The sequence below is a fragment of the Leopardus geoffroyi genome, chromosome A1 (assembly GCF_018350155.1).
Source record: "Leopardus geoffroyi isolate Oge1 chromosome A1, O.geoffroyi_Oge1_pat1.0, whole genome shotgun sequence".
Taxonomy (NCBI): Eukaryota; Metazoa; Chordata; class Mammalia; order Carnivora; family Felidae; genus Leopardus; species Leopardus geoffroyi.
In genome coordinates this window covers 118,893,500-118,918,804 of record NC_059326.1, presented here as the reverse complement: position 1 = coordinate 118,918,804, position 25,305 = coordinate 118,893,500, and the positions used below count along the sequence as shown (strand labels likewise).

Below are 25,305 nucleotides of genomic sequence, written 5' to 3'. Positions count from 1 at the left end.
CCTTAAAATAACGATTTTTTTTTAACACTTCTGTGAAAATACAAACTTTGACAGAGCATTTAAGACAAATTTGAGAGAATACAGTATTGGTGTTGTTTTTCAATGTGCAAATTATTTTATAAATAGAACTAGTATTATTTGATCATAAATGCTTATCAGTTTCAAAGCTTCCAGAGTGCAGATTTCCCACTGCAGTAGTTACCATTTATCCATTCTCCAAAAAGTGCTGCTTGTGCCCTTGAAATTTTTACATTCCAAATATCCCCAAGACTTTACAACAAACATCATGTCATCACTTGCTTTCAAAGTTTCTTTTCCATTCCTATATAGTTTCTAAAATGTTAGAAGATACCATTTTAAAAGAAACAGAACTTATTTTTCTAATGAATACTCTAGAATAAACTACAGTAATCTACACTTAGTTGGACTGTGGAAAACCAAAGCTTGCTGGTTTTTTATTGCTAACGTTAGCAAAAGTGGAACTACGTGATAGCTTATGTTGCTCATCACTGTTTTTATAAAATTTTGTTGAGAAAATACATGTGTACAAATATGTTTAAATTGGTGTACCTATACACAATTTGCACTACCCCAGTGTGTTTTTCGTTTAGTTTGTTTTGACTATGTAATTGTATAATATACAAAGGGGTTTTCTCAATGTAAGGAAAGTACAGAATTTAAACAGTTCACATGTATTTTAAAAAATGTAGTCAGTCTTGTTATCTGCATGTGGAGAATGCAAGATACATAGATAATAAATGGCTATTGGTGCAAAGTACTAATCCTAGATCTAGGATAACTGTTATTTTGGGCCTCACTGGACACTAGTTTCTATGAAACAGGGGCTCCAACATTTTAATGCTCTAATTTAATCTACCATATAGTTAGCCCAAAAGTTATTACTGGTATGCGCTAAAAAAGTAGTAGACTTGGAATCCTGAATTCAAACTTAGACTTTGCCTTTCATTAGTATTTTATAGGGCCCTGGGACTAATTCTCTACATTTGTGAATCTTAATTTCTGCATCTATAAAATGGGATTAGCGAGATGTTTCAGGATAGTGATGAAGATTATAAACCATGTATATCAAAAGTGCCTAGCACCTAAAAAGTACTAAATAAGTAGTAGCTGTTATTATATAACTTGAATTAAATATATAATTAAAGTATTTTAGTGCTCTTAAATTGAATACCTACAATTTTTTTGGTTTTGTCTTTTAAACATTGGTTGACAATTTAATTTACACCCATAATTTATTCTAGCCAATAGATATAAACCTTCCATCTATAAAAGTGGTAGTGTGACTAGATAGCACCTTTCTAGTTAAGGCAGTGTAATAACAAGTTCATTTTACTAAAAGCAACTCTTACTCATTTGCCAAAAACTACGATAATTACTATTTATAACATCATGTATCTCCAACAGGATACTTTGATGGAGCAGTGTCCTGGGACAAAATGAAATATATCTCAGTCTAAGGTCTCCTATATTTAAGTTAAAACATAATGTCTTCAAAACTCCTCTGAGGGCAAGAATGGTATTATAAATGTGCAAAACATTCCTATTTCTATCATTTTCTAAAATTTTTTTAATGTTTATTTTTGAAGGAGAGAGAGAGAGAGAGAGAGTGAGCGAGCGGGGGTAGGGCACACAGAGAGGGAGACACAGAATCCGAACCAGGCTCCAGGCTCTGAGCCGTTAGCACAGAGCCCAACATGGGGCTCAAACTCAGAAACTGTGAGATCATGACCTGAGCTGAATTGGGAGGCTCAACCGACTGAGCCACCCAGGTGCCCCATATCATTTTCATATTTTTCATACATGGTTGCAAATATATAAAACACTTCTGTTTCTGTTTTCATATTTTTTAATATTTTGCCAGGTAATTTAGTCTTTAATGGTTACTGATACAGTATCTTAACAATTTAGAATGTGAATATGCTAATTTGAGATTTAAATTAATGCAACTAGAATCTAAAAAAGTGGAGGTGACGTGGGATTATTTAAAAATTTAAAAATTGAATTATAGGGGCGTTTGGGTGGCTCAGTCGGTTGAGCCTCCTAATCTGGCTCAGGTCATGACCTTACACTTTGTGAGTTCGAATCAAGCCCTGCGTCGGGCTCAGTGCTGACAGCTCAGAGCCTGGAGCCTCTTTGGATTCTGTGTCTCCCTTTCTCTCTGAGCCTCCCACACTCATGCTGTGTGTGTCTCTCTCTCAGAAATAAACATTAAAAAAAATTTTTTTAATTGAATTATAGGGGCACCTGGGTGGCTTAGTCAGTTAAGTGTACGTCTTCAGCTCAAGTCATGATCTCACAGTTCATGAATTCTGAGCTGTCAGCACAGAGCCTGGAGCCTGCTTCAGATTCTGTGTCTCCTGCCCCTCCCTGCTTGTGCTGTGGCTCTCTCTCTCAAAAATAAATGAATAAACATAGTTTAAAAATTGAATTATAGTTAGAACACAATATTATGTCAGTTTCAAATATACAACATAGTGATTTAATGTTTATATACATTTTGAACTGATCACCAAGATAGATCTAACTGCCATCTGTCACCACACAGAGTTGTTACAATATTATTAAGTATATTCTCTATGCCGTACATTGCATCCCCCTATCTTATTTATAACTTGAATTTTGTGTCTCCTAATCCCCTTCCCCTATTTGCCCATGTGCCTACCTTCTGCCCCTCTGGCAACCATCAGATTATTCTCTGTATGAGTCTGTTTCTGTCTTGTTTGTTCATTCTGGATTTTAGATTCTGCACATAAATGAGACCATATAGTGTTTGTCTTTTCTTTGACTTGTTTCACTTAGCATAGTAATCGGCTGGTTCATCCATGTTGTTGGAAATAGCAAGATTCCATTCTTTTTATAGCTGAGTAATATTCCATCATATATACATACACCACAGCCTCTTTATTCATTCATCTATCATTGCACACTTAGTTTGCTCCCGTATCTTGGTTATGGTGAATAATGTTGCAGTGAACATGGGTGTCTATATCTTTTTGAAATCGCATTTTCATTTTTTTTTTCTAGATAAATACTCAGAAGTGAAATTGCTGGATCATATGGTCACTCTGTTTTTAACTTTCTGAGGAATCTCCATACTGTTTTCCACAGTAGCTGCACCATCTTGCATTCCCGACAGCTGAGTCCCAGGGTTGTCCTTTCTCTACATCCTTGCCAACACTTATTTCTTGTCTTTTTTAATAATAGCCAAACTGATAGGTGTAAGGCAATATCTGATTGTGGTTTTGACTTGTTTCCCTACTATGAGTGATGCAGAGCATCTTTTTATGTGTCTGTTGGCTATGTGTATGTTTTCTTTGGAAGAATGCCTATTCAGGTCCTCCGAATCCATTTTAAATTGGATTGTTTGGTTTTTCATACGGAGTTGTGTCAGTTCTTTATATATTTTGGATATTAACCCATTATCAGGTGTATCATTTACAAATACCTTCTCCCATACAGTAGGCTGTCTTTGTTTTGTTTACTTTTGTCTTTGTGTTGCCTTCACTGTGCCTAAGGATTTGTTTCACAGTGTACCATTTGTTTCTATTTGCTTCAGTTCCATGTGCTTGAGGAGACAAATCCAAAGAAATGTTGCTCAGACTGATGCCCAAGAGCTTACTGCTTATGTTTTCTTCTATGAATTTCATGGTTTCTGTTTTTACATTTAAGTCTTTAATCCATTTTGAGATTATTTTTGGGTATAATGTAAGAAAGTGGTCAACTTTCATGGTTTCGCCTGTTGTTCAGTTTTCCTAATACCATTTACTGAACAGATTATCTTTTGTCCCTTGCCTCCCTTGTCATAAATTGACAGTATAAGCATGGGGTTTATTTCTGAGCTCTTTTGTATTCCATTAATCTGTGTGTCTGTTTTTGTGCCAGAACCATACTGTTTTGATTACAACAGCTTTGTAGTATACTTCAAAATCAGACAGCAAGATACCTCCAGCTTTGGTCTTTCTCAAAGTTGCTTTAGTTACTTGGGGTCTTTTGTGGTTCCATACAAATTTTAGGATTAGGTGGTACTAGTTCTATGAAAAATGCTATTGATATTTTGATAGGGATTGCATTGCATTGTTTTGGGTAGTATGGGCATTTTAACTAAATATTAACTCTTCCAGGCTATAAGCGCCATATATCTTCCAATTTATGTCATGACATATTCAATTTCCATGATCAGTGTCTTACAGTTTTCAACATATAGGCCTTTCCCCTCCTTGATTACATTTATTCCTAGGTAATTTATTCATTTTGATACAATTGTCAATGGGATTATTTTCTTGTTTTCTCTAAGAAGTATATAGAAATGCAACAGATTTATGTATATTAATTCTGTATCCTGCAACTTTACTGAATTCACTTATTATAAGCTCTGATTAGCTTTTCGGTGGAGCCTTTAGGGTTTTCTATATGTAGTTTCATGTTGTCTGCAGATAGTTTTACAGTTTTACTTCTTTTCCAATTTGTTTGCCTTTAATTCTCTTTTCTCGTCTAATTTCTGTCTCTGGGATTTCCATTACTGCGTTGAATAAAAGTAGTAACACTGGGTATCCTTATCTTGTTCCTGATCTTAAAGGAAAGCTTTAAGCTTTTCACTGTTGAGTATGATGCTAGGTGTGGGTTTATCATGTATGGCCTTTTATGTTGAGGCATCTTTATTCTATACTTACTTTTTTTTTTATTTTTTTTAACGTTTATTTATTTTTGAGACAGAGAGAGACAGAGCATGAACAGGGGAGGGTCAGAGAGAGAGGGAGACACAGAATCTGAAACATGCTCCAGGCTCTGAGCAGTCAGCACAGAGCCCGACGCGGGGCTCAAACTCACATACCGCGAGATCGTGACCTGAGCCGAAGTCGGACACCCAACCGACTGAGCCACCCAGGCGCCCCTATACTTACTTTTTTGAGAATTTTTATTATAAGTGGATGTTGAATTTTATCAAACAGTTATTCTGCATCAACTGAGATGATCATATGATTTTTATCCTTTTGTTGTTGTTAATGTGGTGTATCACATTGATTTGCAGACACCGAAACCATCCTTGGATCCCTGGAGTAATTCTCACTTGGTCATGGTGTACGATCCTTTTAATGTATTATTGAGTTTGGTTTGCTAATATTTTGTTGGTGATTTTGAATCAATGTTCATCTGGAATACTGGCCTCCAGTTTTCCTTTTTTGTAGTAGCTTTGTCTGGTTTTGGGATCAGCATAATGCTTGCCTCATAGAATGAGTTTGGAAGCATTTCTTCCTCTTCAGTGTTCTGTAGGAGTTTGAGAATAGGTATTACCTCTTCTGTAAATATTTGGTAGAATTCACCTGTGTAGCTGTCTTGTTCTGGACTTCTGTTTGAACCAATAATCAAAACCTCCCAACAATTTTGTTACCAGTGGTTGATCTGTTCAAGTTTTCTATTTCTTCTTAATTGAGTCTTAGAAGATTGTTTCTAAGGACTTAACATTTCTAGGCTATCCCGTTTGTTAGCATATGATTGTTTGTAGAACTCTTATTATATGATCCTTTGTATTTTTATGGTATTGGTTGTAACATACCGTCTTTAATTTCTGATTTTATTTGGGCCCTCCACTCTCTTTTTTTTTTTTTTTTTTTTTTTGATGTTGATAATGCTGGCTAAAAGTCATCAAATAGGCTGCGTGTCCAGTGTAGAGCCCAATGCGGGGCTTGAACTCATGACCTGAGATCAAGACCTGAGCTAAGATCAACAGTTGGAGACTTAACCACCTGAGCCACCCAGGCACCCCACATTGTTCTTTCTATTGCTTTTTTGTCCCTATTTCATTTATATCCTCTCTGATCTTTAATATATTTTCTTTCTTCTACTAACTTAGGGCTTCATTTGTTCTTTTGATTTTATTTCCTTCATGCATAAAGTGAGATTGTTTATTTGAAATTTTTCTTCTTGAAGTAGTCCTGTATTGCTATATACATTTTAGATCTGCTTTTGTTGTGACCATAGATTTTGGACTGCTGTATTTCCATTTTCATTTGTCTCAAGATGTTTTTTATTTCTTCTTTGATTTCTTCTTTGATTCATTGGTTGTTGAGTACCATGTTGTTCAGCCTCCATGGGTTTGTGGGGTTTTTTGCACTTTTCTTCTTATAATTGATTTCTAGTTTCCTACCATTGTGAAAAGACGCTTGTTATGATTCAGTCTTTTAAAATTTATTGCGTCTTGTTTTGTAGCCTAACAGGTGATCTATCCTAGAGAATATTCCATGTGAAATTGAAAAGAATACATATTCTTCTGGTGTTGGATGGAGCGTTCTGTATCTGTCTGTTAAGTCCATCTGGTCTAATGTGTCATTTAAGGCCAGTGTTTCCTTATTGATTTTCTGTCTGGGTGATCTATTTATTGATGTAAGTAAGGTGTTAAACTCCCTTACTATTAATGGATTATTGTCAACTTCTCCCTTTATGTCTGTTAGTAATTGCTTTGTTTCTTTAGGTGACTGACCTTCGGTTGGGTGCACAGATACTTACAAGTGTTATACCTGTTTGTTGGATAGATCCCTTTATCATCATGTAATGTCCTTTTTTTACACTCTTTGTTTTAAAGTCTATTTTGTCTGATGTAAGTATTGCTCCCTGACTTTCTTTCCATTTCCATGGACTCACACAGATGGGTCTTTTTGTTTTTTTGTTTTTTGTTTTAATCCATTCAGCTACTTTGTGTCTTTTGATCAGAGCATTAAGTCTATTTAACATAGTTATTGATAGGGGTACCTGGGTGGCTCAGTCAATTGAGCATCTGACTTGAGTTCAGGTCATATCTCACAGTTTGTGAGTTGGAGCCCCACATGGGGTATTCACGCACGCTTGCTCGCTCGCTCGCTCTCTCCCAGAAATAAACATTAAAAAAGATAGTTATTGATAAGTAAGTATGTATTGCCACTTCGTTCATTGTTTCCAGTTGTTTTGATAGTTCCCTGCTCTTTTCTTCTTCTCTTGTTCTTTTCCTTGTGATTTGGTGACTTCCCCTAGTGTTATGTTTGATTTCCTGTCTTTTTATTTTTTGTGTACCTATGGTAGGTATTTGGTCTGTGGTTATCAGGAAGTTCATATATAATACCTTCTGTATACAGCAGTCTCTTTTAGGTTGATGGTCACTTAAGTTCAAGCATGTTCTAAAATGCTACCTTTTTTATCTCTCTTTTATGTTTGCACTGTCAGACTAAGTACTGTAGGTCTAGATGATTTTACTCTTCTTGTCTTTTAACCTTCATACTAGCTATGGTAGTGGTTATCCACTACCCTTACTATATGTTTACCTTTACCAGTGAGAGGGTTTTTTTTTTTCCCATAATTTCCCTATTCCTAGTTACTGCCTTTTCTTTTCCACTTAAGGAAGTCCCTTTAACATTTATTGGAAGGCCAGTTTGGTGTTGATGAACGTCTTTAGCTTTTGCTTTTCTGGAAAACTCCTTATTTCATCTTCAATTTGGAATGATAATCTTGCCAGGTACAATATTCTCGGTTGTATATTTTTTTCCTTTTAGTATTTTGAATATTTTAATACCACTCCCTTCTGGCCTGTAAAGTTTATGCTGAAAAATCTGCAGATAGTCTTACATGGGTTACCTTGTATATAACAAGTTTTCTCTCACCACTTTGAAGATTCTCTGTAAAGTGTCATGATATGGGTCTCTTGGGTCCACCTCATTTGGGATTGTCAGTTTCCGGACTTAGATATAGGTTTCTTTCACCAGGTTAGGGAGGTTTTCAGCCATTATTTCCTCAGATAGGTTTTGTCTCTTTCTCTCTTCTCCTAGGCCCCTACAATGCAAATGTTAGTATGTTTGATGTCATCCTAGAGGATAGTCTTAAACTTTCCTGCTTTTTAAATTTCTTTCTGTGCTGTTTCTGTTGGGTGATTTCCACTAATCTTTCTAGGATCAGTGATCCCTTCTTGTGCATTATCCTATACGCCGCTGATTCCTTCTAGTATATTTTTCATTTCAGTTATTCTTCGGCTCTGAATGGTTCTTTTTTATGTTTTCTGTTTCTTTGTTGAAGTTCTGTGTTTATCCATCCATCTCTTTAGTTAATATCTTCATAAGCATTACTCGGAATTCCTTATGTGGTAGGTTGCTTATCTTTGTTTCATTTAAGTTTTTTTTTCTGAGTTTCTATCTTGTTCTTTCATTTGCAACATACTCCTCTGTGTCCTCATTTGGCCTAGCTCTCTATGTGGTACTAGATCAGTTACATCTATTAGTCTTGAAGGAGTGGCTTTATGCAGAAGGTGTCCTGTGGGGCCCAGGAGCCTAACATGCTCTGGTCACCTGACCCAGGTGCCCAAGGACTGATGCCTGGGTGGGCTGTGTATACCTCCTGTTGTGGTCGGTTCCAATCCATATGGACTTGCTGATGTGTGTGGGGCTGGCTGCAGGAGCTGACTGCAATGCCCGATGGCAGCAGTACGGCCAGGCTGGTAGGCAGGGCAGGCCTCCTGCACAGCTGGCTACACCTGTTGTAAGTATTTTAGTTTGCTGGGCTGGCACCCCAGGGCAGGATGCTTGGGAGGAGCTGTAGTACCTGCTGGAGACATGGGGTGGTAAGCTTCCTGGGAAGGGCTCCAAGTTGGTTGGATGGAGTGAGTTCACAGAGAAACACTGGGGCTATGTTTCCCCAGAAACACTGGGGTATAACATAGGTGCTAGTTATGGTGCTAGCACGATAGATAGATAGTATTAGAAATGGTGCCCACCAATGCTGGTCCAGCTGGGTAGAATTGACAAGAACAAAATGGTGCCCACCAGGGCCACTGTCCCTGGGGAATGCTCCAAGTGATCCCTGTCTCTCTGGCACACACCCCAGCCATTAGTGAAAGTACTTCCTTCACATGTAACCCAGGTGCTTTTCAAACTGCTGCCTTGGGGCGCCTGGGTGGCGCAGTCGGTTAAGCGTCCAACTTCAGCCAGGTCACGATCTCGCGGTCCGTGAGTTCGAGCCCCGCGTCGGGCTCTGGGCTGATGGCTCGGAGCCTGGAGCCTGTTTCCGATTCTGTGTCTCCCTCTCTCTCTGCCCCTCCCCCGTTCATGCTCTGTCTCTCTCTGTCCCAAAAATAAATAAACGTTGAAAAAAAAAAAAAAAAAACAAAACTGCTGCCTCTGCACTGGGCTTCCACACAAGTGAGAATGCACACATGCTCTTTAAGAGTGGAGTCCCTAGCGGCGCCTGGGTGGCTCAGTCAGTTAAGGGTCCAACTCTTGATTTTAGCTCAGGTCATGATCTCAACAGTTTATGTGTTGGAGCCCCGCATTGGGCTACATGCTGCAGAGCTTGCTTGGGATTCTCTCTCTCCTTTTCTCTCTGTCCCCTCCCCTATACACATGCTCTCTCTTTCAAAATAAATAAATAAATAGATAAACACTTTATAAAAAAAAAAAAAGTGTGGAGTCTCTATTTCCTACTGTCCTCTGGCTCCCTTGGCTATAAGCCCCATTGTTTTTCAAAGCTTGTTATTATTGGTGCCATTCGCCTGAGCAGTGGAGACTGGTGTGGGGCTCAGACCCCTCCTTCGTCAGTGAGGCCTCTGTGGTTGTGATATCCCTCCCACTTGTGGGCCTCCCCACTAAGCATGCAGGTCCTGACTAAACTGTGTCTGCACCTCCTATATATCTTACTTTGGCTCCCATCCTTAGTTGGGTATGATCTTTTCTGCTTGTCTTTAGTTCACTCTGAGATACTTGTTCCACTTGTACGTGCACACTTGGGTGTGTCCAAGGGAGGACATGAGCCCAGGATCCCCTACTCCTCCTGCCCCTCGAATGTCTTAATTATAGGCAATTTCTCTTCTGTGATAGTAATGATAGAAGAGAGAAAATCAGAAATTATTTTTAAAGTTTAACCCTACGTCAAGATGATCTACTTGATGACTCACACAAGTTTTAAAAAATTCTGTCAAGCTTGAATGGATATTACCCTGCACGTCCCTGCCAGGCAGCACAGTTAGGAAGGTAAGGAACACAGGTTTTGGAATAAGGCAATACTGAATTCACATCCAGGTTTTGCTCATGTGACTATGGGCAGACAAATGGTTTAACTGTCATCCGTAAAATGGACTAGGAGGAAGGATTATTAGAGGTCATGTATTTATTAAAGTTCCTAGCCATGGAGTTTGGCATGTAGAATTAAAATATCACTTAAGTAGCACGTACCCTGTAGTCATTACTATGATGGGAGTGTTTTGTGTCCCCTCCTAAGAACCTCTCGCCTTAAAGTTTCCATCTGCCTGCCTGATAAGACTTCTTCTGTCTTCCATCCTCTTCAGGAGATAAGTTTCCCATTCTTTTTGCTATTAATTCAATACTTAGAATTATTCCTCTAAGCTATTTCAGTGGACGTTTAAAAAGAAACCAGGGTGTGAAGTGAGAGCATCATCACCAAAACCCAAGGGAAATGCATATAGCCAAAAAACAAAAAACCAAAAAACCTCTCATCAGGTAGACGGACATGACAGAGAAACCAAGAAGTTTTCACAGTAATAAAAGAACCTGAGAATTGAAGAATCAATCCTTGACTTTTGGCTGAGGTCAGGGAGGAAGTGTGTGGCCATTGATCAAATTGAGGTTGGTTCTGAGTGTTTTGTTCCTTCCTTTATACTAATATAAAGTTGAATAAGAACCCAGCTGCTCTGAATTTGTGTGATTTTACAAAACATCTTTGTAAGGATTTAGGAATTGTATTCATTGTACAGAATGAGATAAGTATGAATTTGTGGATCATTTGAAAATTTAGTCCAACAATACACTGTTGCACAATTTTAAGGCAGCTGTTTTTCCCTATTTCCCTCTATTTGGCAACCCTTACTTGGACAAAAATCTGGATTTGCGGATCCTGATTGGAAGCACGCACAGGGAATTTGCTCCCTTTCGTTGTATATCATTGCAACCCCAGATTCCATAATCAAAAATTCCATAATCAAAAATACTTAAAACTAGTGTAAAATGAAGACAAATACAAATCATCAGTTTACCACAATTCTAAATTAAACTACAAACCCCAGGTAGACCGTAGCTGATAAAGTCTACTTAATCTTGCAAGCTAGACGTACATTACTGAAACCCGAGACAATTCCCAAAGATGCTGGTACCAGCTTAAACTCAAGCTTACATGGGATCACAAATAATTATAATAACAATGGCGTTCAGCTATGGACTTGCCACGGAGGATACCTACTGGATCAACGTCTATGAAAAATCAAGTCTTGAAAAGACGGAAAAACATTACAGGTGAGATTTGAGCTCAGAACCACAGCTCCACAGCCATCAGTTTCACCCCTAGATATATAGTGGGACATACATTAGAAGAAGGTAGTGAGCGTACCATTGTCTCAGACATGTTCTTGTATTCCTGAAAGATGTGGCATTCCTAACTCCGTGTGTATCAAACCATAATTATCCTTGTGTGCTCTCAAGAAGTGAGGAACACACATCCTCACTCCACAGCATCAGTACTTGTTAAAATTCATGTCCCCTAATGCAGGCCTGAGCAAACAGAGCGGAGGACTTGCAGCCTAAGATCTCAAGTTAGCTAATACAGTGACCAGACTGAGGACTGATCCTTCCAAAGAGAAAGAAATACATTTCTTCTGTGAAACATGTTAGATCAGACTTTACAAAACAAGTTCAGATAAGGTGACCATGTTCTCTCTTCATAGAAATAAATACACAGGACCAAAGAAGCCTTTTAGAGGCCCAGATGTATTCTTCCCTGCCTATACCCCCTGTGCCACCTTGGGAAATGTGGACAAGTTCTTGGAGTCTATTGATGGAAGACCTTCGTTTTACAGACAGAAACTAAGCCCAGAGACATTAGGTGGCAGGCCTTTGGTGTCTCAGAGATGTGAAAAAGGCATTTCCTCCTTCATTTACCCTTTACTGAAAATGTTCCTATCTTATTAGAGTTTGTGTTGTCTAACCTTCTCCCTAAGATGAGTGAGGATAAATGATGCACGGTTTGGGGGAACTGTCTTAATATGCACCTAAAGCTAAAACAAGTTAGAAACCTCTCTGAACAAATGCAAAGCAAAGAGAATAATCGGTGTTTCTTCGACTTCTTCAAGAACGTGTGTTCTGGTAGAACCGTTTAACAGAAATATCACAAAAGCCTTGCCTCAGAGTATTTTTCTGTTTGATTTAAAAACTATTCCATAGCTTATTATCAGACAAATCAGTAATCCTTTAGCTAATGCAGGGATAAATGGACAGTCAGAAAACATAATCACCTGGTGTGTGCAGCTGAGTATTTACATTTTGCCTAATGAAAAAAGATAACAAAAATGCAGGTGATTTTAATGTGTAAAAACCACGTTTTCAGGCTAGCCCTAGAGGAACAAATACATTACTGACTCAAAGTAATCACTAGACCTCTGTAGTCCCTGGTGTCAGCTCTGTTTTGAATCTCTTTTTGGACTCATCTTGAATCAAAGAATATTTAAGCCTGTTTCAGTAGGACGCTTGCTCCCTTTAAAGATAGTTCAAAGGTTTTAAAATCTGTTTCTGGACCTTGTTGGATTGTTTTCTTCTCTGTGTTGCCTAAAGCTTTATGTATAGCAAGGGTTCTTAACCTCAGCATTATTGACAGTCAACTCTGGGTTACTCTTTGTTGTGGGGGATTGTCCTGTGTACCCATGGCATGTGGGTGGACCAGCACTCCAGTCTTTTGTCATTAGATGTCAGCAGCATTTCCTCAGTTTTGACAATCACAGATGTCTCCACCCATTACCAAGTGTTCCCCCCACCCACCTACACACACCCCTCTTCCCCGGGAGCAAAGAACCACTGGTTTACAATATTTGGCCAATGAGAAAACACCTGTTCCATGTGTACTTGGTAAAAATTAATCCAGTTTTATTTTCAGGATTTTTCCCCATGTTAATTCTACTTGTTTTCTGAGGTGATACCCTTTTTGCTTTGTTTTGTTTTGTTTTTGTTTTGTTTTGTTTTGTTTGTTTTCCCCCAAATGGGTTCCTTGCATTTCATTGATTTAATTCACTTAACTTGGAGGCTAAACCAACAGCACCATTTGGATTTGTAATGTTTATCATCTCTGCTTCTTTGTCTTTGGGAGAAAGCCTCTACTAAGCAATACTGTATCATCTTGCCAGGTACATTACAGTCCCCATTTAGAAATAGGGCAGTTGAGATTTAGAGAGATTAAAAGGTCACCAAGCTACTACACTGCAGTTAGGTTATGAATTGTAGCCTGCCTGACTTAGAGTCCTTACTATTCTATGTAACAGCAATTCTCAGAACGTAGTCCGTGGACCCTTGGGTGTCCCCAGGACCCTTTCAGAAGTACATTAATAAAAATATACAGTCTTCATTTGCCTTTCTCACTGTGTTGGCATTTGCAGAGATGGTACAAAAGTAATGATGAGTAAAACTGCTGGCCTCATAGGGTACAGTAGTAAGTGTACTCACTGCCTTGCACTCCCAAGTTAAGGAAAGCCAATTCCACTTAAGAATATCTTCGAGGGATTCCTGTGTGGCTTAGTCAGTTGAGCATCTGACTCTTGGTTTCTGTTCAGGTCAAGGTCTCACGGTTCGTGGATTTGAGCCCTGTGTCAGGCTCTGTGCTGACAGCAAGGATCCTGCTTGGGGATATATACTCTCTCTCTCTCTCTCTCTCTCTCTCTCTCTCTCTCTCTCTCTCAACTTTAAAAAAAAGTTTTTTTTTTTTTAAAAAAAAAGGATATCCTTGAGGAAGCAAAATATTCTTTTAAATCTCCACCTTTGACAACGTCCTTTTACTATCTGTGTGACAAAATGGGAAGATGCTTGAAGCTTATCACGTACTTACGCTGCACATAGCATTTAGGTTTGTGTCAAAGAGGAGTAGGTGTAAGACTGTTTATGTTGCACATTGAACAAGCCCCCTTTTTCATGACATACCATGGATAAACTATGGTTTTTAGCCTTTGGTGTTTGCCAGATGTTATCTCAAAAATGATTGAAGTGAGCTTATCACTTCAAGGAAGACAGTTTAGAACTTTGAAAGACTTCTGTCTGCCACTATGAGCTTGACAGATGTGACTGTTATATTGTATAATGGACTGGTCAACATTTAGAAAATCTGCCCAACTCAGTGAACCAATATTTTCCAAATGACTAATGCAGGATAGTACAAAATCATGCACGGGTAAAAGGACCATTCCAAGCGCAAGACAGACAGATGGATTTTGTTCAAAAAGTTCACTGATAGGGTTTCAGATTCTGCACTGCAGTACTGACCTTTAAAAAACCAGAATGTTTTATTTTGGGGTAGAATCACAAAAAATATCTACATTTACCTGAACTCAAGCTCTTGGAGGATCATTAACCCTCAGCTGGCTCGGAGAGAAGGGTATTTATGGCACTTGCCTTCACCTGAGATCCTCCAGGTGGTCCCATGGCACAGGAGGCAGGTAAAGAATATTGACAAGAGTTTCAAGGTTCGTTATTTCAGTGATGTATTCCACGCACAATAAGACTTACCTACATGAAATGACTTCTGTGTCGTCACAACACCTGACAATCCGGATTCGTGAGCACGTGCTAAATGAAAGGATGTCATTTACCTGTACATTTTATAAGCTCCTCGAGGGGTGGGATGAATTCTCACAGTCCATCCATGACTATCCGTCCGGGAGCCCCCTCTCAGCACTTGCTTTTCTTGTAGAACTCAACAGAAAAACCCAGCTTTGAATGTGTTGTTTTTGGTTTGTTTTTTCTTTCTCAACTCTCACGTAAACTCCGTCGCCTCAGGAATAAGCTGGTGTTTAGCACGCTGTCCACTATAAGTGGGGAACAGCATTTGAGTGTTCACTTGGAACAAGGCATTTTGTTCCTATGAGTCTCCACTCACTGTGGATATGGTCAGTTCATAATGGAACCTCTTACTGGCTTCCAAGTTTGGCACAGCCGTCCGCACACACTGATCGAAGACCCCAGACTTTTCAGCTTTTCCATTCAAGGAGATGTCATATACACTCTCATTCCTGTGTGCTTTCTCTTTCTTTCTGTCATGTATTTGCCATGTATCCTTATTAAAAGATGGTGATTCCATATGATTTTCCTTGTAGGTCTAGCAGTTTGGTTGGCCTGTAGCCCTTCAGCAGTAGCACAGGGTCACATTTGCGGTTGTAAACTGTGCCGTACTCATCCGTGTTCCCCAATGGTGTTCGTCCTAGGCTATCCTAGTCCTCGTGTTTGTGTGACAGAAATGGATTTTTTCCCACCGATGTCTGTGGTATACTTGGCAGTTTTCCATGTACTCCGTTCTTATCTGATGGAGCCTGGAATGACTGAAGGGATTTCAAAAGGCTGACTTAAATTACAGATGCTCAGCTACACTTGTATCCGTCCATTGGTTCCTAGCTTTCCCTGTTGCCATCTGTAGCTCATGGTTGAGTGGCCTGAATGCGTTTTGCCAATGCTCTCATTTATAAGCTAGAATTTGTGATTACCATCCTGGGTTTCAGACTGAATACTAACTTTCTACTTACATAATGCTGTCTCATAAAATCTCTAGTTTTTCTGAAACAGGAAAGGAGGAACATGTAATGGGTGTTTGTTCTATGCAGGAACTACATGCTACATTTTGTGTGTTCTCCTGTTTTCACAGCACACACACAGATGATGTCCTTCCCACTCATGAGGAAACTGAGGCTCAAAGTGGTAGACAGCCACCCAGGGTCACATAGACTTTCCATGGGGAGAGCAGGGATCTGAAGCACGTCAGTTTGACTGCAAATAGACCCCCCGATCACCCTCCTCTTACTGCGTTGGCCTCATCTGGAGGTGATACCATCCTGTCACGGGGCTGGTGAGCGGCTAGACGAGATTTTACTCACGAAAGTGTTTTCACAGCTACAAAGTCCAGGCACACCTAGTTTTATGGCGCTTTCCTTTATCGCACTTTGCGTTTTTTACCATCTGAAGGTTTGTGCCAACCCTAATTCAAGCAAGCCTGTCAGCACCATTTTTCTAACAGCATCTGCTCATTATGTGTGTGTCTGTGTCACATTTTGGTAATTCTCTTGGTATTTCATATTTTTTCATTATTGTTAGCGTGATCTGTGATTTCCAACTCGCTGAAAACACAGATGAAGTATTTTTAGACTAAGGTATACACATTCTTTTTTAAATATAAAGCTCTTACAGACTTTAACAGACTGCAAAGCAGTGTAAATATAACTTTTATGTGCACTGGGAAACCAAAAAAGTCATTTGACTTGCTTTATTGCGATACTCACTTTATTGCTGTCTGTGGTCTGGAACCAAACCTGTAGTATCAGTGAGGTATGCCTTTACTACAAAGTACCATTTTAAAAAATGTTTAAACACTTACATATGCCTATGTTTTTGTGTGTATTGTGTGTGTGTGTGTATGTATGTGTGTGTGTGTGTGTGTGTGTGTGTATATATATATATATATATATATATAATTGGTTGAGGAAGCATTTCAGAAGTAACCTTTCAGATCTTTAAATATTATACTCATTTTCCATAAACAACTGGCTGGTCCCTAAAAATAGATGTCAGATGACAGAGATGGGCTGAGCAGGAATAGGCGCATCTTCAGGCCACAAGCCAAGGAAGTTTTTGCTTCCCTGACACATCGCTCTGTTCACTCACACCAAGTCCTTCCTACCTTTCTGTAAAAATAATGCCTAGAGCAGCTCCTCCGCGTTAGTCACAAGCTTCCATTCATCACGGGTGGCTCACGCCAGACCTACAGCACGGTCATTTCAGTCTGTCCTCTCCCATCGTCCGCTGTCCCCCACCTAGCAGGGAACCAACACCTTGTGATACGGAAGCATCCAGAACTTTGTGGCCATGTTCAGAAAACATGTAAAACCCTGAGGCCTGTTCCCAGAACTGGGGTGATGGCAACACCGTCCACCTGACAAAGCCTCTCGAACAGAAGACTGGCAAGGTGCAGTAGCTTCATCCGAGGACAGGATTTAGGGGAGCTTTTGGGCTTGCTGAAAGGTTTCAAAACAAATTAGGGCCTAGAGTATCTTTAGAGACACAACAACAGCACTCACTGTGGTGAGAAGTCTGCAAAATGAAACACAAGATGGGGTAGGAGAAGCAGATTCCTGTCCTTTTCTTGAGGCCACACCCGGCCTCAGTGCAGAGGACAGAATGCTCCTTCCTGTTGAAAGCCCACTGCCTTGTGCGTTCTTGCTGTGATCCACACAGGAAGGTGACAGACAGTGATGTGTCGCATCAGTCTTTGTAAGCCATAATGAGAAACCTGATAGCATTGGGATTGAGAGATGTAGGCCCAAACTCGAATACTGTATGAAGTTTTGACTCTAGCGGAGGACGTGGATTGACTGAATTTAGACACTGAGTTTAGAGAGAGGCCTGTACAAGGTCTTAAAATGACAAAAATTAACTTGATGTCCCAAACAATTAAAGGGGTAGGACGCATCTTCTTGAGGTGACAGATGTATATACTATCTCTAGATCATGGTGGTAGTTGCACTACTATCCGTTTAGCCAAACTCATCAATGGTTCACTTACAAATGGTGAATGATACGGAAGCGACCCCTTTATAAAGGTGATCATGAATGGAAACAAATGCTACGCAACTACAGATGACAGTTTCAAAGTGAAGCATGTATTCATCATTCTTTTTAGGGAATGCTTAAAAGGAAATTCCCTCACTCTTGGGGTGCCTGGGTGGCTCAGTCAGTTAAGCGTCTGACTTCTGCTCAGGTCATGATGTCACGGTTTGTGGGTTCAAGCCCCGCATCGGGCTCTGTGCTGACGGCTCGGAGCCTGGAGCCTGCTTTGGATTCTGTGTCTCCCTCTCTCTCTGCCCCTCCCCCACTCACACTCTGCTTCTATCTCTCTCCCTCCGCCGCGCAAAAATAAATATTTAAAAAAATTTTTTTTAAAGTTACCTCACTCTTAATTTTGTCTAAAAGAAGATTAAAACATGATTTGAAAATATTTGAATAGACTATTGTAATGCTTGCTAGTACTTGAAGCCAGAGTTCAGTGTGAACATGCTCCCTAGGGAGTAAGGAGGTAAGAGAGCTGTAGTTCGATGTTTCTTTGAAGGTCATGACAGTGGATCCTGACACTGCTTTCTCTCCTCCTTCAGCCCTGGAATGAGACCAGATGTAAGCTCTCCTCCATCCAGCTCTGCAGCGGCAACGGGACCACCTCCCAAACTCTGCCTTGTGTGCTCTGATGAAGCTTCGGGGTGTCACTACGGGGTCTTGACTTGTGGAAGCTGTAAAGTATTCTTCAAAAGAGCAGTGGAAGGTAGTGTGTGTTTTGAAGAGTTTTGTTTTTCCTCTACTTGGTTCTTGACTCTCAAGGTGGATTGTGAAGTTTCTGGTATATGTGAACCCCATTAAGGCTGGAAGTCAGTAAAGTCAGGTGCGGGGGGTTGGCTCGTAGGCCTTCTAAATGGAGAGATTTTAAAAAGCCACACAAAAAGCATAAGAGACTCTTAAATACAGAGAACCAGCTGAGGGTTGCCGGAGGGAAGGTGGGTGGGGGGATGGGCTAAATGTGTGATGGGCATTAAGGAGGACACTTGTTGAGATGAGTACCGGGTGTTACACGTAAGTGATGAATCACTGGGTTCTACTCCTGAATCCAGGACTACACTGTATGTTAACTAACTTGAATAAAACAACAACACAAGCAGAACTAGAATAAAATAGAAAAGTATAAATTAAGGAGAGGGAGTTTGGTCAGATAACAGAAGGTAACGGTAAGAAAGTGCTGTCGTGGGAAATGGTGTTAGGTTACTGCCCAAACCTAACGTTCATTGTATGAGAATCATGGGCTTTAACTCCCATGAAGTAGTTGGTTTTAAAACCACCGACTATTCCAGTCTGACAAAAAATGAGGGACAGTAAGAACTATGAGGGGAAAATCTGGGTGGGTTTCTCTTCCTGTTGAGCCAGGCACTGTGCTAAGTGGTATCAAGTCCACATAAGACGTGGTCCCCACCCTCTGGGTGGTCACGGTCTGCTTGAAGTGAGAGAGGAGTTCAAAGTTTCCGGGAAGGAGGTGGTAGTAAGAAGCAAGTGATAAACAGCCTGAGGAGATCGAGAAAGAAGGTAATGTAGAGAAGCTGATTTCACTATATGAATACTAATAAAAACTGTACCCTGGTTATAGATTCAGTCTGCTGACAAGGGCAGTCACATCAACTCCTTAAAGAGAAATTCATTCCATAGCAAATTAGTACTGGAAATTACTCTAAAATCCTCTTGGGAAAAAATCATGTACTTTAGTTATTTATAAAGCTGTTTGAAGGTGGTGTCTCATGAATGGATTACCTAAAGCTCTGAGTATGTTAATTTTTAAAGAAGTGTAATTATCCATCCACAGTATGAGAAAGATTATTATTATTTGCCTCAAGTTCTGTTTGCATATCCTTAAGAGTTAGATGAGTCATTTTCTTTTGTTTGGATTACTTTTTAATCCATGAGCAAACTATAAAATTCCTCCTGTTACCCCACATGGAGCACAGGGAGGCAGGCTTTGACCAGGTAGGAGCCCCCAACTGTTGAGTAGTGCTAAGGAAAGCCCACCCCTGCACACTCTACTGCCTCTAACAAAGTAGACCTTATTCACCACGGACCCAAGAGAATGAAGCTTTTTCTTGTCTGCACTTTACTTCAGCACTTTATTTTAAATGTTTTTGTTTATTTCTGAGAGGAGGAGGAGAGAGAGAGAGAGACAGAATGGGAGCAGAGGAGGGGTAGAGAGAGGGGGAGACACAGAAGCCGAAGCAGACTCCAGGTTCCGAGCTGTCAGCACAGAGCCAGACGCGGGGCTCACACCCATGAACTGCAAGATCATGACCTGAGCCGAAGTCAGATGCTTAAATGACTGAGCCACCCAGGTGCCCCTGTCTCAGCACTTTAAGTCCTGAGTTATCTCCATGATATAAATGCAGTGATAGAGGTAATCCAATATACAATAATACTGGCAAATTAATTTCTGCAAGTGAAATTCAGAAAGAGACTGTGGAACCTTAGAAGAAAAAAAAGGGGTATTTAAAAAAATATTTTAATTAAAATGGAGGAGAATGAAAAATTCTTTAAAACAGGACTATAAATGTAAATGCCTATACGGACCAAGTATGTGTCCTTCTGGCAAATAGAAGACATTTGGGACAAGGAAGGTTAGAGAGTGCAAGCTTACTTTGAAAGCTTTCAATACCCTTTAAAAAGTAAAAAAGAAAAGTAAAAAAAAAAAAAAAAAGCTAAACCTAACTCCCCAATAAAATACCACTGTAGGCCATATGCCCTCAGGGCTTACCCCCTGCTTTAGAATTAAATTCTTATGCTTGTTTTTAGGTAAAAATTTCATAGAATATGAGCTGTCCCATTTCAAAATGTTTATTTAGCGTTTAAGTATTTCAGTTAAGTATGGTGGCTCAATTACATAATTAGTAGGGGAAGGTTTAACTGTGGACTATGTTAAGTAAATCCTATATTTGGACTTTCATTTTCTCCAGCATCCCTTCCAGCTCTAAAATTCTGTAATCCTTTGTCAACCTAACTCGGAGCAGTTCTACTTTTCCTCTCTACACAGGATGGAGATGTTTTCATTACAGAGATGTAGTTTCTAAAGTCTGTGTCATACTTAGCAGTCCATTTTTGGCACCTGCTGGAAATACTAGGTTACCCCCTCCCCCCCAAATTGGCATAGGATAAAATACCTGAACATTTCAACAATTTTTAAGAAGTTTTATCCATACAACCCAGATCAAGGATAGATACCTTGAGTTTTTTTAAGTCTGTATTCTGGGAATCACTTCTCTACATACAGAAGAAAACTTTGGGTAGCTTCATGTCTTTTCATGTATACTAGTTCAGTGATGTCCCCCCTTCCACCAAGTCCCTTTTACTTATATCCCCTGTACACAAAAGTACATGTAATCTTTGTTGGTGGGTCATAATGATGATAGGCATCCATTACCTTTAATGTCCCATAGACCAAGCATTATGTTTTATGTACATCATACCATTGAATTAAGGGCTCTGTGAGCTCTTAAATGCTGTTCTGATCCTATTTGATCAAGGAAACTGAGGCTGAGAGTTTAAGTGGTAGAGCTGGGATTCCAGGGGCAGTAACAGCTGGTATAAGACATTGGGCATTGGAGAGCGGAGCAGCCCTGGAACAAAGCTCAACTGTAGGCCATCGGTCAGCCCGGTGGCCTATTCCTCACAAAGAACTGAACCTGATATAGTTAACCATCTACTCAAAATGCGCGTCTCATAGCGCTGTGATTTATCCTCTTATGAAGAAGGGAATACGGTTTGTTTCCATCCAAGTAGTAGGCAGTCCTGTGCAGAAGGGATCTTTTCCCAGAAATCAGAACAAGATATATTCAACCTAGTGAGCTGATGATTTTTCTCTTTTCTCTGAATGCGATTTCTTTTGAGAAGAGAAATGCCCTGTTGTGGTCCTGTGCATAGCCACAGTGGTGTTGTGCAGGAGGATCTTTTCAGTTTCTGCCGGGCCAGCAGATCCTGAGATATTTTCTTTGACACTCAATAGCCAGATTAAAAGAAAACTACAAGAATGCGCTTTTTGGGGTGGGTAAGGGTATCAGTCTTTCCATTTTAATTTTTTTTGCCAGGTGAAAACTGCACTTTGTACCTCTTACCACACATTATTAAATACTAGGTGCCAGAAGATTGTATAGACAGTGACAGTCTAATATTTGGAGTCGGTGGTGGATTTAAACACTTACATTCTACAGTGCATGTGACATAATGAACAAATATCTGTGAGGTCTATATACGGTAGTTAGTTTGCCAGGTGTGTGATTTCCCTAACTAGTTGTTGGCAATCTTAACATTCAAGATGAAGTTTGTTCCCTGTCACTTAGACTTGAAGGGGGAGCACGCTCCATTTGCATATGGTGGCATAATGTTGAGGGAAAGTCATTTTCCATGTGGGGTTCTTTGAGTATTTTGAAAGCAGTTTCCTCTTTGTTTAACCTTCCTTAGCATTAAGTCAGAAGTCATAATGAAATAGTGACTTCAGACATCCTGTCAAACTGTACTTTAAACAGTTTCTCCTGTAATGCAGAACAGGGTTACCTTGGAGGAGGGTAGTGACTGGAAAGGGCCTAGAAGACTACTGGTGGGGTACTGTTCTTCTTGACCAGAGAGCCGATTACATGGCGGTGTTCAGTTTGTGAAAACATAGGAGATGCTACACTTAACAATCTGTGCACTTTTCTGTATGGATACTGCAATATTTTTCATGAACTATGTTTATTTGTTGAGCAGAATAAGAAAGAGACATTTTTAAGGTGACCTCACAACTCTGTAATGGGAGTGGAAGCAAGTATATCTTTCTTCATCACTGCCTGTGGTCCCTGCCCGTGGTCAGCCCAAAACAAAAGGGCAATGAGTCTCGCCATAAAAAGATCCCTTATAACCTGGGAAATGTTAACAGTGCCTTTGTTTTCTGTGTAGGACAGCACAATTATCTTTGTGCTGGAAGAAATGATTGTATCATTGATAAGATTCGAAGGAAAAACTGTCCAGCATGCCGCTATCGAAAATGTCTTCAGGCTGGAATGAACCTGGAAGGTAATGTAAACGCCTGAAAGGAAATGTCTCTGCATCATATAAAAATTCGTCATTTTCCTTTTTAAGATATGAGTGAGCAAAAGTAATAATTTAGTCGTTGCAATATATATGTGCTTGGCTAACATCGTTTTATATTACTGCTTTATTAAGTAGGATTTTTGTGAATATTTCATATTCCACTTGAGTTTTTTCACCAGCTCGTACTACACACACGGAATTCATTATAGCCAGACTGTCCACTGAGCAAGTAAATTAGGTAAAAAAAATGAAACTTAAACACGTGAAGCAACATCACTTACAGCTTTCTCTCCTCCCTTTCTTCGGCCTCAAAACTGTTTCCTAGAGTTGAAAATGTTTCTCTGTCAGATGTACTTACATGTGCGTTTTGTATCATTCACCTTTTACTTGGCTCTATAGCTAGACAGATGCAGGTAGATGATAAATCTGCCTGGGCTGGGGGAAACTCCTCAAGGAGGTATTGGATGGGTTTTGTTTGTTTTGTTTTTCAAGTAAAGAAGAAACCCGAAGCTAGTTGTAAGTTTGAGTTTCATAGCCCTGTTTATATAAAGTTGTATGATTAACATTGGTCTCAGCATTTGAAAACTTCCCTTTGAAAAACGTTTGGAATTCTCCTTTAGTTGACAGGGCAAACTCCATGAAGGTAGTCGTGGTGCCAGAATCACACATGTGCTTCGTATTTGCTGTGACAGTAGCACTTTCCTGCTCAAACCTGCCAAGGAGGCAGGCGGTGCACATCAGTCAAATAAAGTGGTGCCTGTTTTAAGGAGTCCCTGTCGACTTAGGTTGCAGAGTCCATCACAAAATGGTGTGGCACACTACAGAAGGAACTGGAGCAGGAGCAAGAGGAGGGTCACCTCCTTCTGTCCTGGAAAGCTGAGAACGGTTCCTTGGAAGAAGCAAGATTCAATCTAGAAAAGCTGAGTTAGAAGGAGTTATGTAAAAACCAAAGTGGGACACAATCAGATTCACATTTTAGAAAGACTGATCTCAGAGAGAGAGAGACCAATTGAATGACTGTAGAAGTAATCCAAATAACACACTGCGATGTTGGAGGGAGAACAGCAAGCGTGTGGCTCTTTTGGTAAAAGAGGGACTGACCGTTGGCACAATCTGCACAAGCCATGTGTGCGACTGTTGTTAAATATGAAGTAGATTAATGGGTATGGCTATGAAGAGTCTTAATTCCTCAACTCACATACACAGCATCATCTTCACTTTTTCATAGCACTTCAGTAGCAAAAAAGATGAAATTCGTAAATGTAACTTAATACCAGAAGTGGTGTATTTTGGTACTGTTGCTCCTATACCAAGTAATTCTCAAGATTTGCTATAAAGCAGCCTTCTTCAGTGCTTAAAGTTCCTGGCATTTGAGTACAGATAAGTTTTTTAAGGGTAATCCTTAATGTTTTCTTAACTTCATTTTATTTTTTTTTTTTTCAACGTTTATTTATTTTTGGGACAGAGAGAGACAGAGCATGAATGGGGGAGGTGCAGAGAGAGAGGGAGACACAGAATCAGAAACAGGCTCCAGGCTCCGAGCCATCAGCCCAGAGCCTGACGCGGGGCTCGAACTCACAGACCACGAGATCGTGACCTGGCTGAAGTCGGACGCTTAACCGACTGTGCCACCCAGGCGCCCCTTAACTTCATTTTAAAGTATATCGTAATCATTCCAAATTATAGTTGTCTTTTTTTTTTTTTTTTTAAGTTTATCCATTTTGAAAGATAGTGTGACCAGGGAAAGGGGTAGACAGAGAGGGACAGGGAATCCCAAGCAGGCTCCACAGAGCCTATGCAGAGCCCCACATGGGGCTCGATCCCACTAACCCTGAGATCATGACCTGAGCCAAAACCAAGAGTCAGACGCTCAACTGAGCCACCCAGGCGCCCCTAGTTTTATTTTTGGTATGAAGAGTCAGGTGGAACGTAACAGGCAAGGAGGTTTGTGACATTATCAGATTTCATACCTTTTTTTTTTTTTTTTTTTGAGAGAGAGCGCATGTGAGAAAATCGTAAGCAGGCTCTACACTTAGCGTGGGGCTCAATTCATGATGTGAGCGAAAATCAAGAGTTTGGATGCTTCACCAGCTGAGCCACCCACATGTTCCCAAACTTAAAGCTTAAGCTAAGTTTTCAACTGTCACAGACTTCTGAACACTTCTGTAGAGATCAGAAATTGACTGATAATCTATATATTCCAAGGAGTCAAACTTTGTATAGAGTAGAAATCTTAGCAAAGTGCTTGAAAATAGTGGTTGCTTAACTAATTCAATTACCAACTTCTTGCTAAAGTTCTATGAAAACATATTAGCACGCATTCTTGCTCTAGTCAGTATTTTGAGCTTTATTCAAAAGCCTTAGTTCTCTCATTTCGAGCAATAGCGAAACAGTAAGAAATTATCAACTGAGCACAGAAGATTTTTAAAAATCCACCAGTTTGTCACTGTCCTTTCTCCTGTTCTCTGGAGTGTAGGTTCTGAGCCATGGTTAATTGAGGTCTTCAGCTTATTGTTTCAGTGTGTTGATTTAGGAAAGGATGTTCTCTGTCATTATCTTCTCAATGGAGTACTTGCCAGGATTTTGAAATGTGGGTTTCCTAAACCTTTGGTTGTTTCACGTGTTTCCTTATGTATCGTAGCACTTGCTTTTTTAAACTGTA

The 25,305-nt window shown here is 39.9% G+C and overlaps 1 protein-coding gene across 12 annotated transcripts in view; it reads left to right on the top strand.

Moving 5' to 3' along the window:
- The window catches only part of NR3C1 (nuclear receptor subfamily 3 group C member 1), a 119,087-nt gene that overhangs the window by 72,156 nt on the left and 21,626 nt on the right, over positions 1-25,305 (top strand). For 6 of the 12 annotated variants that reach the window (XM_045492444.1, XM_045492463.1, XM_045492437.1 and 3 more), the window contains exons 3-4: positions 18,152-18,315; positions 22,509-22,625. In XM_045492444.1, coding sequence (XP_045348400.1) covers positions 18,152-18,315; positions 22,509-22,625 — 281 coding nt within the window. Of the gene's footprint in view, positions 1-18,151; positions 18,319-22,508; positions 22,626-25,305 lie in introns of all 12 variants that reach the window. The other 6 variants (XM_045492397.1, XM_045492408.1, XM_045492380.1 and 3 more) reach the window with 1 other exon arrangement.